General features: G+C 40.2%; 1 protein-coding gene across 3 annotated transcripts in view; it reads left to right on the top strand.

The window, feature by feature from the left end:
• The window catches only part of LOC121445538 (5-hydroxytryptamine receptor 4-like), a 170,269-nt gene that overhangs the window by 91,836 nt on the left and 51,703 nt on the right, over positions 1–26,730 (top strand). For all 3 annotated transcript variants that reach the window (XM_041647655.1, XM_041647656.1, XM_041647657.1), the window contains exons 5-6: positions 5,989–6,142; positions 18,122–18,690. In XM_041647655.1, the coding sequence (XP_041503589.1) occupies positions 5,989–6,142; positions 18,122–18,690 (723 nt within the window). The remainder of the gene's footprint in view (positions 1–5,988; positions 6,143–18,121; positions 18,691–26,730) is intronic.

A 26,730-nucleotide genomic window follows, 5' to 3' on the forward strand; every position in this document is an offset into this window, starting at 1 on the left:
CTTGCAATTACAGACATTGGATACAAAACAGGACCCAGTTCTTGCTACCCAGTGCACTTCAATTAGTGGCAATGGCAATGCAGTTAAGGAAACACCATGTGAAAATAGCAATGGTAAAAACGATGCAGAAATGGGGAACCCCATCTCTGATCTGAAGAAAAGGACACATTCAGAGATCTGGACCACTACATGGAAAAAAGGCTACTACCCAACAAGTAACCCCAGACAGTATAAAAGTATTTAGATATATAGAGATAGACAGATAGATAGATATAGAGATGATATTTCTGTTTATCCTGTTGTGATTAGGTATGAGTATAGAACATTGTCCCCAGAACTTGTAAGTATATATATATATATATATATATATATATATATATATATATACTGTTGCTTACAAGATACACACACACACACACACACACACACACACACATATATATATATATATATATATATATATATATATAGTGATAAACTCCATCATTCACACCATTTACCTGTAGGGAACAACTTGTTTAGTGTTTGTCTTAGACTCTACTATAGGAGGAGATGCTGATCCAAGTGTTTTCATATGGTCTGGCAAATAGCTTAGAGCCCAAGTTCCAAAATGTAACTGAATCCATTTAAAATTCACACATATACACATGTTTATGTATGTGTATGTGCTGGGAACTTCTTATGTTTTCAACATGTTATTTTATCAGTTCTCACAGTGAGTGGATGGTGTAGCATCATTATCCCACTTTACCGAAAAGGAAACTGTCTTAGAGGTCAATAGCTAGCTCTGAGACCAGAGGGAGTAAGAGGTTAAGGTAAAGGAAGTCAATGCCCCTCTGTGAGGAGACATGAAGTTGGCTGCTAAGTTCTCTAATTCTGAAAACTCAGGATCCCTGTTTGTTCTGAGTACTTCTCCCTTTCCTGTGATTGGAGTGCTAGGAACAAGGCAGAAGAGTTCTCCCCAGTTGCAGGAGTGGTGAAGGGGATTAGCATGGAGCTTAAAATATATCGCTGTCAGCTAAGACTAAGTAGACTGTGTCCCTAGAGACACCAGAAAGCAATTAGATCCTACATTTGCATGTGGTTGTGGTTGGAAAAGCTGCAGGTTGTCTACCAAAGGGGATTTTAGTGGAGTTTTATGAGCAAACTTGGAAGTGTTTTGCATAAGAACTTACTTTGTGAATACCTTTGCTACATTCTAGTTAATCCTGCCCATCTGGAACCTAATTTGTCATTTAGAACATTTATTAAATCACTTTATTAAAGTATTTTTGGTTAAATAGAAAGTGTCCTATGAAAGGCTAAAGAGCAAACTTTGTATATTAATCTGCTCCCGAGATGAACCGCAATTCTGTTTGGTAAATAACATCCATTCTGAGAATCAACAGCTCTTCCCTTTGCTGTAATTCTTTCTTAGAAGAACATGCTTCAGAATTGATCTGGATGAACAGTTTCAAGTTTTGTGACCTCTTATAGGTTAGCATCCAAAAACTGTTTTTAAAAGTAGTGTATTTTGCCAATTCTTTAAGAATTACATATGACATATTTTTGTAATATTAATTAATTTCCCCCAAACTCTCCCCAATCCACCCTCTCCTTCTTTTCCTGCCCCCTTCAATTTTGTGTCTTTTTAGTTTTTGAGAAGAGATTATCTTGAAACAGATGTCCTGATCCCCCCCTGGCTCATACCATCTTTCTGTTGTCTCTTTCGCTATGTTCCCTGAGCCTTAGATGCAGGAGCTGTGGGGTAGATATATCTGCTGGGGACGACACCCACGGTCAACTGTTCCTTCCATTTTGAGCAGTTGTGGTTTTTCTGTGCCAGTCTCTATCTATTGAAAAAAGAAGCTTCTTTAATGAAGGGTGGAGCTACACTTGCCTGTGTAGAGGCTAAGTATTTAGAATGCAGTTAGATACTATACCGCTGTGAGAAGGAGGCAGTACTAGATTTTTTTCTATGTCCCATGATCTCACCTAGTCGGTTATTGTTACAGTTCCAGACATGAATTCTCTCTTGTTTGAGAAGTCCCTGAGTACAATTAGATGGAGGTTGGTTACCCCAGAATGTCAGTACCACTATTGCACCTCTTAGAATATCTTTCCACGTTGAACATTGTGGTTCATAGGCTTTACATCCAGGTAGGATGATTAATTGTTTTTCTACCCTGGGAGCTTACAAAGCTGCTTCTGAACCATTTCTGTCCTCATGAAGCTCACAATCCAGTAAAGTAGACTTTCTTACCTTTGTCCTAGGTTGTGCTTTGAGGATGCACAGTTGCCTGTGCTTCTGTGGGCTATGTAAGCTATGGTAACATGGTGGACGGCAACAGGCAACAGGGTATTGTGCTCAACAGGGTATTTATGGCACCCCACTCTTATAATGACACAGATGGAACATATCAGGGCTATGGAGCCCCTACTACCGATGAAAGTGACATCACTTTAACCAGAGGTTTTCAATAGCAGCACGCTGACATTGTAGATCAGATGCTTAGTTACTGTTGGAGGCTGCCCTACCCATTGTTGGTGGCATACCTCAACCAGCAGGATTCCAGTAGGATCACTTCAAGGTTGTGACTACAGAAACTTGTCTCTAGATTGCCAAAAGTCACCTGGTAAGCAAAGTCACTCCTGGCTGAAAGCAACTGAGAATTTTTTTTTTTTTTTTTTGTTAAACTGTGACTTCAACGGGTTATAACAATGCTTTTCTAATGACCATGTGACAGCCATGCAGGAAAAACCTTTAAACATAAAACATTTTAATTGGGTCAGAGGGTTAATATCAGAAGAAACAGAAAATCATTTTTAGAGAAAAATTTATTAGCTTCAGGATACTCTTAGTTTTATAACATACTCTGGTAGAACCTACAGAATCCTCAGGTCCTGGTAATTCAAGGAGACTTGGATACATACCCCTGTTTAGTAGAATTTAAACATTTTGCATTTCTGATTTTCTTCATTTCTCTCTGTTGCTGTGATAAATCCCATGACCAAAAGCAGTGCATGGAAGAAAGGGTATTTGACTTAAATATTTCAGGTCAGAATCCACTGAGGGAAACCAAGGCAAGAACTACAGACAGACATCTGGATGCAGGAACTGAAGCAGAAGCCACAAGGGTATCTTAGTTGTATCTTGGTTACTGGCTTGCAACCTTGTGACTTGATTAGTCTGTTTTCTAATATCACCTAGGACCACCAGCCTAGGGGTGGCATCACCCATAGTAGGCTCACAGCCTCCTCTTCCCCGATCAAACATCAATCCCAAAAGTGCACACAGATGTGCTTACAAGCGATCTAATGGAGGCATTTTTCTCAATTGAAGTTCTTCCCAGATGACTCTAGATAAACTAACCAGGACATGAAACATCTTTCAAATCCTGAATATTTTTATTTTTCATTTATTTATAAGGTGGGTATTAAAGGAATTAAAAGAGATCTCTTGGGGATTCTGAAGAGATATCGGAGTGAAATGATAGCAGTGGTGGTCCAGCTGGATTTTTAGTGGTCTGTCTAAGCCCAGTGCCAGCAACTCTTCCCAATGCAGAGTGTTGGCCAAGATCCTGACACACGCACGCACACTCACACACACACACACACACAAACACACACGCACGCACGCAAGCACACACACCCTTTTTCTTTCTTCATTGGATACATTGGTGTATGTCCTCATTTTAAAAACCCATATGGGGCTGGAAAGGTATCGTAGTTGATATAAGTACACACTGTGCAAGCACAAGGACTTGAGTTCAATCCCCAGAGTCCACATGAAAAGGCTGGGTGTGGTGGCACATGCTTGTAATCTCAGGGTCGGGGAGGGAGATACAGGCAGACCTCTAGGGCTTGCTAGGCAGTCAGCTGAGAATACTTGGTGAGCTCCACACCAACAAAAGACCCTTTTCCAAAAAAACAAATGAATGACAACCAAGATTCACCTCTACCCTCCGCAGACACATGAACACAGATGCACCTACACAGACACAGATACAGACACACACACACACACACACACACACTAGTTATGAGTGTTGTAAAATATTATATAAATATGGCCTTTGGTAAGGAAATCAATGATAACTGTTATGATCAATGCATCCAATGCTCTTTATAAATGTTCTCAGAACACTTGCCAGCTTGACGAGCAACCTCTCACTAGTGGTGCTACCAGGCATATTGTAGAGGAAGTGATGATAGAGAAGTTTCCTTCTTTTTTAACTTTTCTTAATTCTTTGCTTGAAAGAAATGATTTTATGCTATGAGGAAAAATATATCAGGTGTTTTTTTTTTGAGGGCTCTGCTAGGAAGAATCTTCAGTATTTATGTCAGTGTTGTGAGTTTTAGCTAAGAATCTTATATTTCATAGGCTTTGCTTTGTGCTACCAGTTTCTAAAAATTACATAATGCCTATTGTAGGATAGAGACAAAAATTTAAGTCAATATAAATCTAGGCGTGACCACACGTTTTTATCTGTATATACTAACCTAGCACTCAGAATTTCACTAACCTAGTTTAAAATTAAGCAAAATAAAATCATTTCCCCCTCTTTACTATTGCTAATATTTTAAAGAGAGAGAAGAAGAATTTTTACCACCCTTCTCAACAATCCAAGTCTATGCAAGAGCGCGTGTCCATAGCTGTCTGTGCAGGGGACATCCCTGCATCCCACCGTAGCCCCTGAGGATGGAACTGTCCCAACAGCTGTAATTCAGGTATCCGTTTTCCAGGACTGACTGTATCTGTGAATTGTACAAGGGTTTGGAAAACTGTCTGCTGGCTCTATAGCATCACCCTCACAGTTACATTTTAAAGGGAATTTGAAACTTCCATTTGTTTCTCTGTAGCAGCAACCAATACTATTCTAGAGAAATGCTAATCAAGGCACAGAAACTTTGAACAGGCTGGAATGACATACATGCAGGATTCCAATTTTGGGAGTTAGAGAGGAGGCCATTTGTGGAAGCAGAAGAAGTCTAAAACCTAAGGCACAATATAAACACAAAAGAGAGTGAGCAGTGAATCCAAGAAAGGGTCAGACCCAGGAAATAGAGGGAGGGCAGTTTCAACAAGTAGGCAATAATTAACAGTGACATGTTTGCAACTTTATAGTCCTTGCTTTAGAATAACAATGAAATGGTCACTGTCAGAAACAATTCATGTGAACTGTACTTGTATCTCCTTGTCTTGAGCCCATCACTTGGTCTCATGCTAATAGGGAACCTGGAAGTGCATGCACCTCTAAGGGGGAAGTAAGGGATACTTACCTGAAGGTAGAATTGACTTGCTGGTGAAAATGTACACTCCAGGTGGCTTCCCAGAAAGCTGTGATTCAGGAGACCCTTGGGGTCTGCATTGACCTTCTCAGCTAAATCTGTTGCAGGGGAAGGGGAGAAGGGTAATCCTGGACACCAATTTAGGGAACATACAAGTACTTCTCAGTGCAGCCATCAAGAGGAAGAGAGAGCAAGGGTAAAATAGGTCAAATCATAGTCACAGAGGCTAAAGGTACCTGTGTGCAGCGGCCTGGAGGGCTTGAGGAGGTTTGCAGTTCTCAGAAAGTGGATCTGTGTCTGAAGTAGAGTAGACCTTCATGAGGTCAAGCTGATTAAGACATTGGGAGATGAAGAGGGATGTGAAGCCAACTCTAGGCAATGACCTTCATCTAAAGCATATTTATAAATTAACAGAAGTATATGTCATGTGTTATTATTTCGATTGTTTAATTGTGTTTTCTCTTTCCTTTGTTCCCCTCCTACCCCCTTCCCTTTCTTTCTACTCCTTTATCACCTTCGCCTCCATTTATTCTCAATTTTTCTCTTCTCTTTCCTATTTCACTCTCTCCTCTCCTTCCAATCCTCCTCTTCTCAATACTCCCCCTTCTTTCCATCCTTCTTTGCTCCTTTCTTCCTCGTCTCCCCCATCTATTATTATCTTTCCCCTCTCCCCCTCATTTTTCCTTGCCCATGACCCACCCTTCACTGTCTCTCCAGGTATTATGCCATCTGCTGCCAACCTTTGGTTTACAGAAGCAAGATGACCCCTGTCCGCATTGCACTGATGTTGGGAGGCTGCTGGGCCATTCCCATGCTTATATCTTTTCTCCCCATAATGCAAGGCTGGAACAACATCGGCATAGTTGATGTGGTGAGTATCTACACAGAAGCCACGGGATTATAAATCCATCAACTTTACTGGGCATGCTAGATAAACAGACAATTTTAAGCTGGGTAGCTATTGTAATAGATATTCCAACAGCAGTCTGAGTCATGTTTCTAAATGTCTACTGACAGAGTCTCACCTTGGCCAAATGTTAGTCAGGGTCCTCTGAATTATCTTTCCACTGGACCATGTGTTTTTAAAGTTTATTTATTTATTCTCTGGAAATTTCATGCATGAGCACAATGTATTTAGATCACAGGAACCCCTAGGCACCAAAGTTTGGATTTCCATGTCTATCTTAATTTCTTTGCTGTGCTATGATAAAATACCTTCAAAGACTTGACATCCTTGTCATACAGATCTTTCACTTGCTTGATGAAAGTTAAAATATATCTTGGTTAGAGTTACACCAAGATATATTATTTGAGGTTTTTGTAAAGGGTGTTATGTTCTGATTTCCTTCTTAGTCCTTTTCTCATTTTATATAGGAAGACTACTGATATTTTTTAAGTTAATCTTGTATCCAACCACTTGACTAAAGGTATTTATCAGCTGTGGGAGTTCCTTGGTAGAGTTTTTTGGGGTCACTTATGTATAGTATCATAGCATCTGTGAATAAAGTACCCAAAAATAAGTAACTGAAGGGAGAAATGGCTTATTTTAGCCCACAGTTTAAGATACCATCATGGCAGAGAAACTAAGGCAGTAGGAACTTGAAGCAGCAAATCCCACAATGTCCATAGTCAAAGAAGATCAATGAATGCACATTATGACTCAGTCATCTCTGCTGGTTTCCACATTCCAGAACTCCTGCTCACAACTGGGATGGATCTCCCCACATCAGTTACTGAAGATAACCCCCCACAGATATACCCAGAGGGCTTTTTTGCTGGTGATCCCAAGTTCAGTCAGGTTAACAGCTAATTCTGAGCAACGCATTGCCCAATTGTGCATTGCTCAGTGTCAGCAGGCATGCTGATAAGCTGGTTTAACTAGCATCCCTACCCTCAGTAAAGGATCGGGCACATTCTCCTTCACCTTCCCCAGGTTGTGTCTGATTGCCCTGGCTTGTCTTCTGCAAGAATCCTGCTAAGTTGACTCAGCTCGAATCCCACTTGCTCCTCTCGTTTCCTCTTCCTAATTTTCTGTCCACTGAGCCTCATCAACCAACTCCTTGGCTATAAGTCCCCACTTTTTTTGTTGTGTTTAGAGTTGGAGTTCATTTCTTTCTGCAAAACTCACAGTAGCTTCTCGTATTTATAATAATGTAAAGGCTGCTTTAGCAAGTGTTTCAAATCATTTTTTTTACATTACTGGATATTGAAAAGTACAATAAGCACTTTACATGTAACCCCCAGAGAATCCCTTTTTGGAAAAGTTTAAACATATGCACTTTAATGATGAGCGGATTAAGTTGCATTTCTCATGCCACATAGCTTTCCTGTAGGTGAACAGGGACTCACTATTTAATAATCAGTTCCTGGAACGGGGGATATATCCTATGTCCTGAGAAGCATTCATCCTATTTCGTGTTCAGAGTCTTTAAGGTGTGCAGTGCCTGGGGAAAAACATGCCAGGTAAATGTGGTCTGCCAGGGAATGAAAAGAGTCCTGGGCCAGAAGTCAGAGAGCTAACCAGTGACCCCAGCTCTGTTAATGTCCAACTTCCTAAGGGTTGTATTAAGAAGGGAAGCTGGTACTGAGTGAAAATGGTGTCTAAAATGCGTGTTAAGGGCACATATGTTACATATGCTATGCATTGCCCAAACCCTGGGTATTGGTTTTCCAGAGAAACAGAACCAACAGGATTTTTGTATGTGTGTATATATATGTATGCATATATGTATATTATCTATCTATCTATCTATAGTCTATCTATATCATCTATCTATCATCTATATGCCTTTTTCTTGTCATGTATCTGTCCATCTATCTACTTATATACTTTTATTTAAAAAAGTAACAGAGTCAGAAAATAGACAAATTATAACTGATCCACATGGTTGTGGAAGTTGAAAAGTCTCAGCACATTAGAGACTCAGGAGAACCAATATTTCAGTCCAGGGCCAAAGATAGGAAAAACTGATAGCCCTTAATTAAGACAATGATAGAGCAATCCGCTTTCTTGTTCTGATCAAACCTTTAATAGGTTGGCTTCAGCGTTAAATTAGAAGAGAAAACTGATGTATACAGTCTATCAGTTCAGAGTTTCATCTCAACCAAAAATATTATACTCAGAATAGGGCTTTACCAAACTTCCGGGTACCCCATGGCTTAGTTAAGTTGACACATAATTGCCGCGCACAAGCCCCAGTGTCTGCGCTTGGTGCACTATTACCCAGTTACCGAGCTTCGGCCAAGGGGCTGGAGGTTAAAATACACAGACACACACAGACAGAGAGACAGTAACATGGGTTATCCTTGAATTCCCCAAGAATGCCCCCTTTATTGTGTTCAGGGGCAGATTATATAGAGATGGCCACGCCCCAGCAAAACCCACCAGAAACCACTCTCCTGTGATCAGGAACTCCTGAAGGTCTCGTGCTCAGAGCAGCTGTAGGCACTCAGATCAGGGGATTACAAGAAATTCAGGTTCTGGGGTCTCACTGCTTCCAAGACATAACATTAACCATCTCACTTTAAAATCATCTTTAAGAGTTCTACTCTGGCATACAAGAATTATAATGATGATTAAAACTGACAATCTGGATCCATTGGCAGGGCTATGGAAAATGACATGCAGTCACTTAAAGTCAGTCCTCCGAGGATGTGGGGAAGAGAATAGAAAGAAGAGACTGAGAATGGGTGCTGGCCCAGAAGGACCAGAAAAGGGAGAATGCCCCTTCCTTTTTACACAGAATGATTTTAACTTCCTCTTTGAATAGGAAACAGCATTCATTCAAATCCCATGGCAGGACTTACGTTTCAGAACAAGTGCTTGAGCCCCTGAAAACGTACTAGAGGCAGGGAGTAGAGAGGTAGGGACTCCTTCCTGAGAACCTGTGGATAATTTCTTCAACCCTATACCTTTCTTTCAGAATGTTAGGTTTTGTTTTGTTGTTTGTTTTTTCACTTGGAGGGAAAATGAAATACCAGCTTCCAAGTGCTATTTTTCAAATACCAGTTGTAATAATGGTCAACAAATGTTTTGTACTTACTGTGTATCAAGCCTCACATTAATCACCATTCCAGTGAGCCTCATTAAGGACATTCTTGGCTCAGTTGAAACACAGAAGTTGGAGAGGTGGTCTTGGGCCAGATAATGTTTCGTTTGTTTGTTTGTTTATACTTTGAAAAATGGTAGGGTTTTTTTCAACTTTGAAATTGGAGGATTCAGAAGAATTATCTTAGTCAGCCTGCAGAAAATAGTGATAGGGCTGTAGAGAACTGGGAAAACCCTGAGGAGAGATTTAGTTCTGCTGGGTGATGAGGGTAATGAGTAGGGTGCCAGTCACCTGAAGTGGTGAGACGGTTGGAGAGTTTAGATGTTTTCTCATTCTGTGTTGATTGGACACCCGCTTTTCTAGGTGCTGGGGCTGCATCACTGAGCAGAGCTGGTAATGGTTCAAATCCTCGTAACTTTATATCCAACCAGGGAGATGCAAGCAGCAAGTGATACACTAAAAATCAGCAGGTATCTAGCATGTGAGGCGATAATGACTATATTTTACGTCAGTTTGGGGCTGAAGAGATGGCTCAGAAGTAAGAATGTGGACAGAAGCCACACCACTCAGAACTGCCTGTAACTCCAGTTCCAGGGAATGCAACACCCCTGGCCTCCCTGGCAACCTGTTCACACGTGCACACACCCACATGTGGGTGCACGCACCCACACACACACAATTTTCAAATATTAAATCTTTATAAGGTGGGTTGCTAGCAGATTGAAAGTCTAAATAGGGAGATCGAGTAGGCTCTATTGAGAAGGTGACATTTGAATAAAAACTTTAGGGAGATGGAGGAATTATACTGGTATGTATCTTTGAGAAGCATGCTGTGGGCATAAAACAGTTGATACAAAGGTCCAGAGGCAAGATGACCCTGTCATAAGCCGATACAAAGTTAATGTGTAGGTAAGAAAGCAGGAGAAGAGTTTAAGAGATGATAAAATACAATAAATAGGAAAATAATGTGTTGTTCTGAGGGACATTAAAGGCATCAGATTCAACTTTGAGAGATATGGATTGCTGTAGGGTCTGAGCATGTTATTAATATGATTTATAATATTTTGAAAGAATCTTCATTTTTTCTGTTAAAAAGTCTGCTAAAGTAATGTCATGGGTAAGAGGTACTTTCAGTGGGAGTGATGGAGATCGTGATTCAGAATATAGGTAGGTTTTTAATATAAGCAGGATCGTCCGTATGGTTGGAAGAGAAATGGTAAAGGGAAACTTTAGTTTAATACAACTAAGATTTTGGTCAGAACAACTGGAAAAATGGAGAGAATGACTATTGATTTCAGCTGGAAATTCCAGATTGGAAGTACTGTAGGATAAGTTCTATGGGATAGAAAGCACAACATAAGTGTTAAATATCTGTTAAAAAATAGTGATATTTTAGTGCAACAGTGAAGTAATCAGCTTATTATCAAACCATGATATTTATGGGAATTCTCTACGAGAAACAAACAACACATTTATATCATTCTCAGAGCTAGATGCTATTTAAGCCCATACAAGTAGATGTAATCACCTGGGGAGTGAAGATATGTAAGAGAAGATGTCTAAGAACTGAAAAAGCCACTAATGGAGGGTTGGAAGATACAACTAAGAAGGAAGCATAAAAAAAAGAGGGAAAATTCTAGAAAACCAATTTAAAAACACATCAAAGACTGGAGAATGCTTTTTCTGGGTATGACAACAACTGTCCTAGCTATGACTATAAGGATGAGTAAAATGTATTATATTCAAAAACCAGTATCAGGAATTGTAGTTCATGCCAATAGCCATAGGCTTTTAAGAAGCAGATGCAGGAGAATTTATGGTCAAAGCCAACTTAAACTACGCAGTAAAAATCCGGTGCAAGCCTAATCCAGAACAAATCCCAGCTTGGAGTGAGAAGTTGGGCATACAATCCCATCCCTAGCCTTGAAGGCATTGGTGACTGTTAGAGGCTGGGAAAGGAAGGATCAGAGTCTCTTGGAGTGTACCTCCTGGCAAGCTGACCATGCTCTGGTTGAAGACCATACATCCAAGAATATTTTATACTGTACAAATTGGTCTGGAAGGCTTCTTTGAATGGGAAGAGGAGTGGATAGAGAAGGGGGTGGATGTGGGAAGAGCATGGGTCATGAATAGGTGAATGTGGTCAGAACATGCTGCATATAACTAGAAACTTTCAATAACTGATAAAATGATAAAGAAATCAGCATGTTTTTAATAATTGCTTTAATTAAAGATGTTTTTACACAAGGAAAAAATTCTGCAAAATTTTTATCCTAAATATTATTTAAAGAACATTTTTAGTCCCATTCTCTACAGTTAAAAAAAGCCCCAGATAAAAATATCAGACAGCAGGAAAAATACAGAACACTCTGAATTATGAGTATATAAACAGGAAAGCAACAACAACAGCAAAACCAAAAAAGAATATTGACTACTGGGATACTACGATTAATACCTCCTGGATTGTTTTTAGTACATATAGAATTAAGATGCATAAAAGTCAACATGCCAGGAAAGAATGGGGTGAGAAAATGAAGATTCAGTGTTTAAGATGTCTGTATTGTCAAAAAGAGTAATGTGGTAATTATATTTCATAGATGGGCATGGTCTTCATGGAAAAGATGAGAACATAAAAGTAAAAGAAAATGGAGGAAAGAGGCCAAAAACCCAAGGAAGAGGTTTGAATAAGAATTCTCTCCCAGAATCATATATTTGAATGCTTAGTCACCAGGGAGTAGCACTATTTGAAAGGGCTAGAAGGATTAGGAGGTGTGTCTTTGTTGGAGGAAGTGTGTCACTGGGAAGGGGCATTGAAGTTTCCAGAGCCCATACCAAGCCCAGCCTCTTTCTGCCAGTGGATCAGGGTATAGCTTCTCCAGCACCATGCCTGTCCTGTCTACCACCATGCTCCCCACTATAATGATAATGAACTATGTCTCTGAAACTGTGAGCAAGACCCGAATTAGATGTTTTCTTTTATAAGCGTTGCTGAGGTCATGGCGTCTCTTCACAGAATTAGAAAAGTGACAGTGTCTTAAGATGGATAGACTCAACCTGTGATTATAGTAAATGTCAAATGACTAAATTCTGTGAAGTAAATTTGCTAAAAGATAAATGCGGTTATATTGAATCTAGAAAAATTGCAAATGCATGCTGTTTAAAGAGCGGCCCATTGTGCAGAATACAGTAAAAAGGTTAAAAATTTATGAAATGGAAAAATCACAGTACCTTGTGAGTACTGAATTTTTTATTATTAGATTTTCTTTAAAAAAAAAAACCAATCCAAATTCCCACTCCCTCTCCTCCTCCCATTCTCTCCACACACCCTCCCACCCCACCCCCATCTAATCCTAAGAGAAGGTAAGGCATTTTGCTTTGTGGAAGGTCCAATGCCCTCCCTTCTACATCCAGGCTGAACAAGATATTTATCCAAAGAGAATAGAATCCCAAAAAGCCAGTACATGCAGTAGAGATAAATCCCAGTGCAACTTTCAGTGGTCCCTCAGTCTGCCCCAACTGTCAACCACATTCAGAGGGTCTAGTTTGGTCCTATGTTTGTTCCTTCCCAGTCCAGCTGGAGTTGGGTGAGCTCCCATTAGCTCAGGTAAACTGTTTCAGTGGATGAACCTTTCATGGTCTTGACCTCTTTGTTCATATTCTCATTTCTTCCACTCTTCAAGTGGACCTTGGGAGATCAGTCCAGTGCCCCAGTGTGAGACTCTGTCTCTGTTTTCATCTGTTGTTGGACAAAGGTTCTGTGGTGATATTTAAGATAATCATCAGTCTGACTACAGGGCAAGGCCAGTTCAGGCACCCTTTCCTCTATTGTTTCGGGTTTTAGCTGGGGTCATCCTTTTGGATTCCTGGGAATTTTTCTAGAGCCAGGTTTCTTGCTAATTCCATAATGGTTCCCTCAGTCAAGTTATCTCTTTTTTTGCTCTCATATCTGTCCTTCCTCCATCTCGACTATCCCATTCCCTCAAGTTCTCCTCCTGACTCCCCTTCTCCCCTCCTTTTCCCCTTCTACTAGCTATAAACAAAGGGCATTGAGCCTATAGTTCATGATATAGAGAAGCTAAGCAATAAGGTGGATCCAAAAAAAAAAATAACCATATACAGACCCATCTGGAAATTGGAAACAGACAAGATTGCCAGACAAAGTTGGGAGCATGGGGGCAGGGGGTAGAAGGAAAGGGAGAAGAACTGAATTTTTAAAAAGCTTGTATAGCTTTACTACTACATGTGATGAAACATATTTAACACACATAGTATTAATTCAGATAAAGATGTCTTATGCTGATAAAATAAAAAGTTAAATAGGAAGATATATTTGCACATGGCTGTGTGTCAGGATTTTCTATATTGCTCTCAAGATTTTCCTACCATTCCATTTTGATTTTTAAAATTTAATTAAATGTGGATTGTCTAGTAACAAAAATCTTTCTCCTACTCCATACCTGTGCTGTTTGTTTTTGTCAGTGTGACAAAAACTCTACATATCTGTGAAGAGGGAATCCTAACTGGGAAAATGCCTCCATAATATTGATTGGCTTTTAGGCAAGTCTATGGGAGTACTGCCTTGATTAATGCTTGATGTAGGAGGACCAGATCACTGTGGTCAGTGCCACTTCTGGGCTAGGGGTCCTGGCTTGCATAAATAAGGAAGCAGCTAAGCAAGCCATGGGGAGCAAGCCAGTAAGCAGCACTCCTCCGTGACTTCTGCTTCAGTTCCAGATTCTAGGCTCCCACCTTGAGTTCCTGCCTTAACTTTCCTTGGGGATCGAGTGTGATCTGAGAGTTTTAAGATAAAATAAATGCTTTCCTTCCAAGTTCCTTTTGATTATGGTGTTTTATTATAGCAATGGAAACCACAACAAAAAAAAACTTACAGGAAAAGTATATACCAAAAGAACTGAAGAATTCACAATGTAAAAATTCATACATCAAATGTGTACCAAGATATGAGAAAATGTCTTCAAGTGGTAGATAGGAGAATATTTCTATCATGAGGGATAAAGATTTCCTAACAGGCCACAAAGGCACTAACTGAAGCTAAAGGTTCTTAAAATTAAAATTTCCATCACCTAATACTAGTAAGAAAACAATAAAATAAATAAACCAAGAATCTGTAATATATAGATTTGATAATGAACATGTCCAGAATATCAAACTATTGAAACAAAAAAAGACCTATATAGATCTTTATTAAGGAGAAATTTCCTGAATAATGACTTCTCAAGAAAAATGACAAAGTGGTAATTGACATCTAGAAGTCTGGAAATGTGTGGTAAAACCGTATTCCCAATGTGAGCAGCTATGATTAATTTAGACTTTATTCTGTGTTACTGTATTTGATTCAAAATTCTAGTTCCTCAGGTGAGGTGAGATAAACATGAAACAGAGTACAGAGGACAGGGTACACTGAGTCTAAGAAGACTAACATGGATTGAGTCTAAACACACAATTGCAAGATTATGGCCTGAGAAGTTGAGAAGTAGCTCAGTGTTCTAATCTAGTCTTAGAGGAGGAACTAAAACACTAATCAGGAATAGAAGCAAAAACTCATCCCTTCTTTCCCAAGAAATGCATGTCAGTATGTTCAAATCATGTGGGCAAGGAAGACCAAGAAATTGTTCAAGTTTGACCTCTTGTCCCATGAGCTTCCCCAAGATGGTCACACAATAAAGGCTATTGCCAGTCTTCCTGGTTACCAACCAGAACTTGGCAATAAGACCAAACTACCAAACACACCACATTATTGAATCATAGAACATGGAAAATCAAGCTGGTACTGACTTGGAAGCTTCATCCCTGCTGGCTAACTTTCATGGTGCTGGCAGAGGTTATACATGCTACCAGAGGAGAAAATCCATCACCAGTCATACCCATCTGTGAATCCTGTAAGCTGTAATAATGACTGGCCTTGAAAGACATAAGTCATGAAAGGCATGAATCTTGTTGGAACAACCAATCACTTTCTGATTGAATTTATGGTCACCTTCACAAGATGAAGCCCATACCTGTTCCCATTATCAGACAAAGAGCCTATACTGCACAGATCACAGACCCTGGGAAAGAACCTACTACTATTATTCTGCTAAATGGATATAGTATTGAATGGTCTCCTAATGACATTACACCTACAGATTAAGGCAGCTCTCAACCTTCATCAGAGAGGCTTCTGTTTGCGGTAGACCATGATCAACACAGATACCCACACCTAATCAATGTGCAGAGATAAGAGACCATAAAATGTTCATCCCTAAAAGGTACTTGTGTGCCACACTTCCTCCTCCAAAGATGCAAGGATCATTGAATAAAGAATGTAAGAGTCACTTGCTTTGAATGATGACAGCAAAATACTGTCTTCTGAATCCATCAGAGAAGCTGCACATATGAATTCACAGTGGTTATGACAGCATGCATAAGACATATGCAAACTCGAGCCAGACCAAATCCCAGCACTGACTGGGGAATTAGGCATCAAGTCTTACCTCTGGCAGTTACTAGCTGCTGGGCAAGGAAGAATCAGTTTTCCTTAAGAGTGTAGCCATTGATAAGTCTGTCATGCTTCAATGGAAGACCACAATCCAAGTATATTTGGGAAACACAAGTTGGCCTTGATGGAAATTAAAGACACAAATGGGTGAAAAAGGAATGGGTCCAATCTGGAGAGACTTGGGGGGAGGAAGGGTGAATATTATCAAAGCACACTATTGAAAATTCTCAAAGAACTAACACACACACATTCACACACATGAGAGAGAGAGAGAGAGAGAGAGAGAGAGAGAGAGAGAGAGAGAGAGAGGAGACAAAGAAGGGGGAAAGAGGGAGAAAGAGAGAAATGGATAGTACTTTCAAAAAGTTTCAAACAAGCCCACAATGAGGAACATCTATGTATAGACTATTGTGACAAGTGATACCTAGGATGTGTAGTAACTAGTGTGCTCCTAGCCTAGTGGCAGAAATGTTCATTGATACAGTCCATTGGGAACTACATGACTATAAGAACCAACTATATGCTTATAACTGAGAGGGGCATTTTGGAGGCATTAGAGATGCCACTAATATTCTATACTTTAATTTGTACATGTATGGGTACATATGTATTTTTACTTTGTAAAATTCATTCACCATACACATTTATGATTTTGTACATTGCACTTTAATAAAATATGTATTGTAAGGGAGGCTTTGAGGTTCAGATGTTCAGATGCATCAATACGTTAATGCATCAATACACTAGCTGATTTAAAATAAGACTTAGATTTGTGGAGGTCTTTGGCAACCTTGACCATGGCAGTCTGGGTGGAAGGACTGGAAATAAGTCCTGAGTGGAGTGGATTCAGTAGAAGATAGGAGACAAGAATGGATATCCCATTATCCACTAGGTGTTGCATTCCAAGACCCCTGAGGATTCCTGGAACCACTACATATATACTACATATACATACAATATCTTCCCTATACACATGTATGATAAAATTCATCTTATAAATTAGGCACTGAAAGAGATCAATAACAATGACTGTAATAAAGTAGAACAATTACAACTACATGCTACTATCAAATTGCACTAATCTTGTGCTTTGGGCCATGGTGAAGGAAAATAAGGGCTACCTGAAGGCAAATATCTCAACAGTCATTCTGATGATTGAGAATGTCACCAAGTAGTTAATGATTGTGTGACATATATAATGTAGACATGCTGGAGAGAGGGATGACTCACTTCTTCTGTGAGACAGAAGAGAATGGAGTACGTAGAATTTCTTAATGTTACTCAGGATGACATACACTTTAAAAATTAGGAATTGTTTATTTATCCAATGTTTGAACTGGTTGACCTATGTTAACAAAAGCCATGAGAGGTAAAACTATGGACAATCGGGCAACTACTGTTTTTTATCTTTTGTGATTGTGAAATATCTACCTTTCCTTTCTCCCAAGCCCTATACTTCTTTTGCTCATTTCTCTATGTTGATGCTTCCAGTACTATACTTTCTAAATGGTAAAACTTCCATCAGTATATCTAGAAAGAAAAGAAACAAATCTAGGAAAGAGCTCAGTATTTCCCAAAGATCTGGGTTTACAATGATACAGGGTGAAGTTTTCAAACATTAACCAAGTTATTATTTAAAAATGTGGCAGCTAGCCGGGCGATGGTGGCGCACGCCATTAATCCCAGCACTCGGGAGGCAGAGGTAGGCGGATCTCTGTGAGTTTGAGACCAGCCTGGTCTATAGAGCTAGTTCCAGGACAGGCTCCAAAGCCACAGAGAAACCCTATCTGGAAAAACCAAAAAAAAAAAAAAAAATGTGGCAGCTAAAATGAAGAAATTCAGCAATTGATCTATATGAGGGATCAAAATCTGCACATATCATAAACATATTTGATGGTGGTAGTGATCTAAGATATCCTGTTAAAGGATATTCATGTGTTATGAACAAGTCAGACAAGGAAGAAAATGTGTAGATGTAATTGAGAATGATTACCGATTCTATCTTCCTTTTCTTCCTGAGACCTCACATAGACAAACTCATTGAACTCTGGACTATGTTCTTTTTCTACCGTGAAAGTCTTATGTGCTATAGATTTGTAAGAAAAATAAAATTTTAATAATAAATTTTATTTTTTTCTTTTCTCTTTCCCCTTCTTTCTCTCCTGCGCTCTTCTTTATCTTCTTCCTCTTCTCTTCTCTTTCCATTTTTTCCCATGTTTTTTTTCACTTTTGCCATTTTTTCATTGCTTGCTCCTCACTCACCTTCCCACCCTCATTTTTTCTCCCCACCGCCCACTCTCAGATAGAAAAAAGGAAACTCAACCACAACTCTAACTCGACATGCTGTGTCTTCATGGTTAACAAGCCCTACGCCATCACCTGCTCTGTTGTAGCCTTCTACATCCCGTTTTTCCTCATGGTGCTGGCCTATTACCGTATCTATGTCACTGCTAAGGAGCATGCCCAGCAGATCCAGATGTTACAACGAGCAGGAGCTACCCCGGAAAGCAGGCCCCAGCCAGCTGACCAGCACAGCACACATCGCATGCGGACAGAGACCAAGGCAGCCAAGACTTTATGCGTCATCATGGGCTGCTTCTGTTTCTGCTGGGCCCCCTTCTTTGTCACCAATGTCGTGGACCCATTCATAGACTACACTGTCCCTGAGCAGGTGTGGACTGCCTTCCTCTGGCTTGGCTACATCAATTCAGGGTTGAACCCCTTTCTCTATGCCTTCTTGAATAAGTCTTTCAGACGTGCCTTCCTCATCATTCTCTGCTGTGATGATGAACGCTACAGAAGACCCTCCATTCTGGGCCAGACTGTCCCCTGTTCAACCACAACCATTAATGGATCCACACATGTGCTAAGGTGAGTGTTGGGGGGAGGCAGGTGGTAGATCAGTTTGGTTGGTTTGCATTACTCAGAAGGGGTTAGGATCCAGTTTTGTTCTAGGTAGTTATTCTTGAAAACGTGTATAGTGTTTTCAAAGATTCAAGTCCATTCTACCATCTCATCATGTAACCAGTTAGTCGGTTAGGACTCGGGCTCTGGAGGGAGATTCACTTGCATTCATAGTCCTTGTTCATTGACCTTGGCGAGATCACTAACACTTCCAAACCTTAATTGTACATTAAAAAATTGGTATTATGACCACTGTATGTAGATCCCAGGGTTTGAGGGAGCTTAACGAGTGTGACAGTTCTAATACGGAGTCTGAGTTCACTAAATACGCAGAGCTGGTGTTGTAAGCTCCTATTCACAGGGTAGCAGCTAAAAGCATGGTCCTTAAAGCAGCAAGGGCTTGATTGTTAACTCCCCTGATGCCCTACTAACCATCTCTGTCATCTTTCTTGCATTTACTTTCATCAGCAACAAACACATCAATAACACTACTAACTTTCTAGTAGGATTTTGTGGCAATCGGAGAGAATGTGTTTATACAGCTTTACCTGTAGTATGTTCCTAGCATTAGCAATTGTTTTAATATTTGTTAAACTGGTAGAAATTGTGTATTGGCCGGCAACATAAATGAGATGATAAAGCTAAGATAAATTGAGGAACATGTTTGCAATTATAATGCTGTGTAACAAGTTAGACAGCAGAGTATGGGGGGGTCAACGTTAGTCATATGGGCAGGAAGAACACTGATTTGTAACTCAGGGAAGACTTCCCAGAACAGCAATTTGTAAGAAGCTGAGATAAGGAAAATAGAGCAGCATCGGAAAGAAAGAGAAAAATAGGGACTTACGAAGGCCACACCAGCTGGTGGAGGTGGGGATGATGTTGAAGTTAAATGTGCATGTTGACGCTTCTTACTTAGGTCACACAGTCTGGTGGAGGTGGGGTGACATTGGAGTTAAATGTGCCTGTCTATGGTACTTACCTAGGTCACACAGTCTGGTGGAGGTGGGGGCGACATTGGAGTTAAATGTGCATATCTATGGTACTTACCTAGGTCACACGGGCTGGTGGAGGTGGGGGCGACATTGGAGTTAAATGTGCCTGTCTATGGTACTTACCTAGGTCACACAGTCTGGTGTAGGTGGGGGCGACATTGGAGTTAAATGTGCATGTCTATGGTACTTACCTAGGTCACACAGGCTGGTGGAGGTGGGATGACATTGGAGTTAAATGTGCCTGTCTATGGTACTTACCTAGGTCACACAGGCTGGTGGAGGTGGGATGACATTGGAGTTAAATGTGCCTGTCTATGGTACTTACCTAGGTCACACAGGTTGGTGGAGGTGGAGGTGATACAGGAGTTTAATGCCATTGTTCCACACAGAGAGAGCCTTTAGTTGTGAGCTTGAATTGTTCTCAACTGAGAAGTTACAGGCGTAGAATCTTCACTATGCTGTTCTTTGCTCTAAGACACATCAGGAACTTTGAAGACTACTTTCTTCCTGGGGTTAAGCATTTGTCTTTTTTGATGATGACAGTATGAAGTAGTTCTAGCAGCTGAGACTATGAAATGGAGGGATTTCCATTTGCAGGCATAAGAGACGAGGAACAGACTTAAATTGCTAAGAAATATGAACAGTGGTTCTCAGAAGCAGCCCAGAAGCATGGATTCTGTCTACGGCCACCAGTGTGGGCAAGCTTCACACAATGTTGAAGTTGCAGCTGGTGGAAGGGCCTCGAAGGACAGTCTGACAGCCTGGCATTCTCCTCATTACCATGGAGGGAGCAGCACTGGAAAAAAACCAACTACAGAGTGTGTGTAGAACTTGTGTGTGCTAGGAGCTTCAACTATTCAAGCTAGCAGTTGCCCAGGTGCAGGCTGTCTGCAGCTTTCATCAATGTATGTTTTCAGCAACACATTTGCTAAGTCAGTCATTTCTGAAGTTGGCGGCTTTCTAGCTCAGGTGCTGTCATAGATGAGATCTGGACACTTCTGGGACAAGTGAAGAGGGTCTCTTTTGCTGACGTTGTACTATTTTTGCCTTGATCCTTTGGTCACCTGTGGATGACTAAAAAGCAAAGAGATGGGTTTGGTTGGCTGTGATTGTATCCTCTGTACAGTCCTCCATACACTTCTTAATGGAGTCAGGAAGAGCAGGAGGTGGATTAGAGTTGTGGGGAAGAGAATCATATAAAAGTCAGAGTGGGCCAGATGGTGGTGGCGCACACCTTTAATCCCAGAACCTGGGAGGCAAAAGCAAGTGAATCTCCATGAGTTCGAGATTAGCCTGGTCTACAGAGCAAGTTTCAGGACAGCTAAAGCTACATAGCCAAACTCTGTCTAGAACCCCTTATGCCCCCCAAAAGAAAAGGAAGTCAGATGGTCTCTGCAGAGAAAACACATCTATTTCTAAACTGTAGGGAAAGTCTTTCAGGTGCAAGAATATACCTATTTGGTTCACGGCTCCATACCAAGGACCCAATGTCTAAGGCACCTAGGAAATTAAGCTGTTGATGACTGCATAAAAAAAATTTAGTTCTTCAGACCAAGTGTTTTAACTTAAATGTAATGTTCAATAATCAACATTGCCTTAAAGATTTCACATGTACAATGTCAGTGACTTGAGGCAAATCCAACAAATATGAGGCCAAAATAACAAAAAAGAAGTCAACTTTTAGTGGCCACCCCATCTCCAGATAACTTTTTTTCACAGTATCTCTACACACATTCTTAAAACAATATAAAGTTATAACTTTTCCCCATTGTCTTATATAAATGGCACTATTGCATTGGCACTTTCCTGTTTTCTGGATCTTGAATTTTATTTTATTTTTTAACAACAGTGTATTTGAACATCACTGGAAAATGTGGAAACAGAACTCATTCATTTTTTCTGTATCTGTCTTATTCATTTTCTACTACTAGATCTGTAGGTGTTTCTAGGATTTCAGAAAACTTTATGATTTTAATGCCCTGAACGCATTTCTTTATGTATATGCTGGAATTTCAGATAACAACAAAGCTGAAATGCTTTATTAATATGTATGTTAATAACATGTTTGCCACAAACTAGATCTCCTACAACACTGTATTAATGATTATCATTTTTATAAATGGTTATAAAAGAGTATTTATCTCACTCACCAATAACAAACATTATCATTTTGTTAATAAAAAACATCCATTTAATTTGTCTTTCCCAGATGACTTATCATATTAAACCTTTTAAAAAAATTAGTACTTTCAAAAATGTATGACTCCTTTTAAAACAGTTGATTTTCCTTTTAAGTGTGCACATAGATGCACAGAAATGCCACTGAACACCATACAGACAGCATTACTTTTAGCAATCACAAGGTCTGAATTTTAGTCTTGATTTCCTCCCTTAGAAACTATATAGATTCTCTGAGTCGCTCCTTACTCATGCAAAACAAGAGGAATAAATGAAGTTCTCACTGAGTAACTTGGTATCCATCTGCTACCTATGATCATTTAAGTAAAAGTTTGAGTTAAATATATTTTAAAATACAAAAGGATGCTATATATTATTCTTGTTAATTCTTTAATCATCTCACACATGCATGCTATGCACTTTGTCTTGTTCACCCCCATTCTTCTTTGCACCTCCTTCAAGAACCCTCTGTTAACCCTCATGCCCTTCCAATCTGGGTCCTCTTTATTTGTCTTAACAATTTGCTGATACAATGTGTGCTGCTCATATACTCATGTGTGCAGGACCATCTACTGGAGTGTGTTCCACCTACCGGAACCACGCCCTTAAAGAAATTGACATTCCATCTCCCTCAGAATCCATCGACTGTTGATGGCTCCTCAGCAAGAGGTGGGCACTAGTGAACCTTTCCCACCTAGAAGCTGAACACTGACTATTGATCTTGTGCAAGCAAACACAACCTTGTGAGTTTATGAGAGCAGCAATCTTACTGTGTCCAGAGGATGCTCTCTCATACAGCCTTTTTGGTCCCTCTCCACGATGGAGCCTGAACCTCTGGAGAGGAGGTATAGTACAGATGTCCTGTTTGCAGCTGAGCATGGAGTAAACACTCTTAAGGAGTATCCTAACCCAGAAATGAGAGGCTAGCTGCCATTGGCAGGAAAACAGCCATCCTCTAGCTCTTGCAGTACTCAGAAGGGCTTGAATTTTCTTGATGGATCATCACATGGCTCTTGTTTGAAATAATCTAATCACATATTTGTTAATAAAAGGGAAATTGAAAATTCTGATGTCCACAAATAGCAACCATGTTAAAACAGAATATATTTGAATACAAAGACAGCTAGGTCACCCTCACCCAGGAAAATCTATGGCTATGAACTGACCGAATTTGGCTAATGATGCTTTTCCAAAGAAGCATTTCAGAGAAGAGCAACAGTCTAGTGCCACTTCGAGAGGGCTGCTGTTTGTTAAACTGAGCCCTGTCTGTAGGGCTGGTCCTCCTATAATGATGGCATCACTTAACGCCACTTACTTTCCCTTTGGTAAAATTGAAAAGAGATTGTTTTTCATACAATATATTCTGACTATGATTTCCCCTCCCCCAACTCCTCCCAGATTGTCCCCTACTCCCCATCCAGGCAAATCTTCTCTCTCTCTCTCTCTCTCTCTCTCTCTCTCTCCTCTCCTCTCCTCTCCTCTTCTCTTCTCTTCTCTTCTCTTTGTCACACACACATTCACTTTCTTGCTCTCACTCTCTCTGAAGAGTATAATAATAATAATAATAATAATAATAATAAGAAGAAGAAGAAGAAGAAGAAGAAGAAAACAAACTGAAATAAGAAGAAATAAACAGCTGGGAGGAAAAGATCCAAAGATAAAAGCACAAGGAACACATGGAAATCTCATAAAAATACAACATGGAAACCATCATATAATATATACAAAAAAACCTAAAGGGGGAAAAAGGAAAGAAAATAAAAATCATGCCTAGACAAAACCCCAAGAGACGAGGACCCTCCAGAAATGGTGTTGAGTTCCCTTTGTGTTGTGCTCGGCATGGAGTCTGTCCCTAAGAGTTGTTTGTATACCCAGTGAAGACGCCACCAGGAAAAGCTAAGTTTTTCATTTGTGAGCAGTTATCAATTGGAGATAGTTTCTGGGTTAGGGATGGAGCCTTGGGTCTGCTCCCGCTCTCAGCACTGGGACTCCATCTGGCTTAGACATGTGTAGGACCTGTGCATGCTACCACAGCCTCTGTGAGTTCACACGTGTGTCAGTCCTGTTGTGCATGGAAGACCTTGTTTCCTGGGTGTCTTCGATCCCCACTGACTCTTAGAGTCTTTCCTCCTCTGCTTCCATAGGGTTCCTTGAGCTCTGAGGAGAGGGATTTGATGGAGATGTCCCAGTAGGAATGAGCATTCCAAGGTCTCCTACTCTCTGTACATTATTCCATTGTTGGTCTGTATTTGTCCCATATGCGCCAGGAAGAAGCTTCTCTGATGATGGAGGAGCAAGACCCTGCTCTAAAAGCATAGCAGAATGTTATTGAGAGACATTTGACTGCCATGTTCCTTCAGCAGAACAATAGTGTTTGGTTTTTCCCAGGACTCTGGTCTATCTGGTCTCGGGTTCTTGGCCATCTGAGAAGTGTCAGGTGTGAGTTCCACCTCATGGAGTGGGCCTTAAATCCAATCAGATATTGCTTGGTTAGTCCCACAGGTTTGTGTCTTCGTCACACCAGTTTATCTTGTAGGCAAGTCACCAATGTAGATGGAAATGTTTGTAGTTGTGTTGTTTACCTTTCTCCCCAGATAATGTGCAGAGAGCCTTCTAGTACCAGCAATACTGTTCAGGAGGAATGAAGGCTCTAGACAAGCACCAGCTCAACTTCTCCACGTTCATTGAGTTATGTAGGTGTTGTCTTTGGCAGTAGGGCCTTACCATCAGTTTGTAGAGAGCACCCAATAGCTTTGGCAATAACCTATGGTTTTGGGGGTGTCCATGGGGTCCCCTGGTCAACAATTCAATTAGATGTAACCCATTCATGGAACTGTAGGTTTTGGTGATGAGAGATGTCTAGTCAGGATTTTGTCTCCTCTGATATTTGGTTATTCCATTTTTATTTTTTCATATATGTGTATATTTTAAGAAGTTTCCACAGAATTGGGTTTCCATATAATCTCTGTAATGGTCCTTAGTTTTATTTGTCCTTCCCTTAATCACTCTTCTCCCCCCTCATTAGATCCTTCTGTCCCTCCCCACCTCTTCCATTCATAGTGATCTATTCTATTTCCTCTTCCTTGTGAGACCCGTCTCCCCACTCCCTTACTCTATACCTAGCCTCTGTGAATATATGGATTATAACCTGTTTACCAAAGACTTAACAGCTAACAGCCACATATAAGAGAATATTTCTCTTTCTGGGTCTGGATTACCTTACTAGGGTTAATTTTTTTCTAGCTCCATCTATTTACCTATGAAATGCATAATTTCATTTTTAACAGCTGAATAATATTCCATTATGCAAATGTACCACATTTCCTTTATCCATTCTTCCATTGATGGACATCTAGACTATTTCTAATTTCTGGCTATTATGAATAGAGCAGCAATGAACATGGTTGAACAAGTGTCTTTACTGTAGGATGTAAAGTTCTTTGGTTCTTAATTACTTTTATTTATATTTATATCAACCATATACCCCTCTAAGTCTGGTCCTTTTTATGACAAATTCTATGTGCTTTTCTTTTTATATTACTTTTATTTAATCTTTGAAATTTTTACATATATATACCACATCTTAGTCTGTGTTCTATTACATGGTGAAGAGACACCATGACCATGGCAACTCTTATGAAAAGAAAACATTTAATTGGGGCTAACTTACAGTTCAGAGGTTTAGTCCATTATCAGCATGGCAGGAAACATGGTGGCATTCAAGCAGACATGGTCCAGGAGAGGTGGATAAAAGTTCTGTATATGAATTCCAGTGACAAACTTCCTCCACACCTCCTAATCCTTGTCAAGTAGCCCCATTCCCCGATGACTAAACATTCCTTTCTCCCCTGGCAACCTTCTCAGTCCCTTCTAGTACTGTTAAAGCTAGCCAGCAGGGACTGTATCCTGGTCGATTCAAGACTGATTTCTCCTTGTCCTGCCATTTAAGTATATGTGTTCTCTTTATTGATGTCTGGGCATTAGTCATGTTTTAGATACTAATCTTTCATTCTATATTTTTCAAGTGCAGCTTCGCCTTCTTCTGCTTGGTTTTTGACCTTAGTTAACAAAATAATAGAAGTCTCACGTTTTGAAAACAATATTATTACTTGACCTCTTATAATCATTTCAGCTTCCTTTTTCAAATACTTCCCCCATTCATTTTCCTAAGCATTCTAATTCCCCAGTTTACTTCCCAACTCAGTGTAGGTTGTTTCTTTCCCCACGCGCTGATCCTTTTCTCCCTGGCCTCACCAGTTCTCAGGAAGTTTTCCTCCATACACATGTGATTGCCCCACCCATGACTTTTATTGTCATCTAAACGCCACCTACTTCCTTTTTTTATTTTTAGCCATAGCTTCCTCTGAGATCTAGACAAGAAGATAAAGTGTGCTTGCTGGATAACCCCATATAGACATTGTTTCAAAATCTTAAGTCGAAATGAGCCAAATAGAATCCTCAGCTCCGTGTTTCCCTGCTTCCAGCCACATCCCTTGGGCCTTCCCTATCCCTACTATGGACTCAGCTTCTCATAACTCAATGCTGCTTTCTGTGACTCAGGAAGAACTTCTGTATAGGAGATCAGAGTTACATATTTTAAAAAGAAGACCCAATTCAAGTAAGATCATCAGTTTGCTTGATTAGAATCATCTAATTACTTAATAAATCAGATTCCTGGGGCCTACTCAGCAAATCAGAACCAGATCAATAAAACCATATTTCTATAATCCCAGCACTCGGGAGGCAGAGGCAGGCAGATCTCTGTGAGTTCGAGACCAGCCTGCTCTACAAGAGCTAGTTCCAGGACAGGCTCCAAAACCACAGAGAAACCCTG

The sequence above is a fragment of the Microtus oregoni genome, unplaced genomic scaffold (assembly GCF_018167655.1).
Source record: "Microtus oregoni isolate MIOR12 unplaced genomic scaffold, Mior012 000202F_ref0000011, whole genome shotgun sequence".
NCBI classification, from domain to species: Eukaryota; Metazoa; Chordata; class Mammalia; order Rodentia; family Cricetidae; genus Microtus; species Microtus oregoni.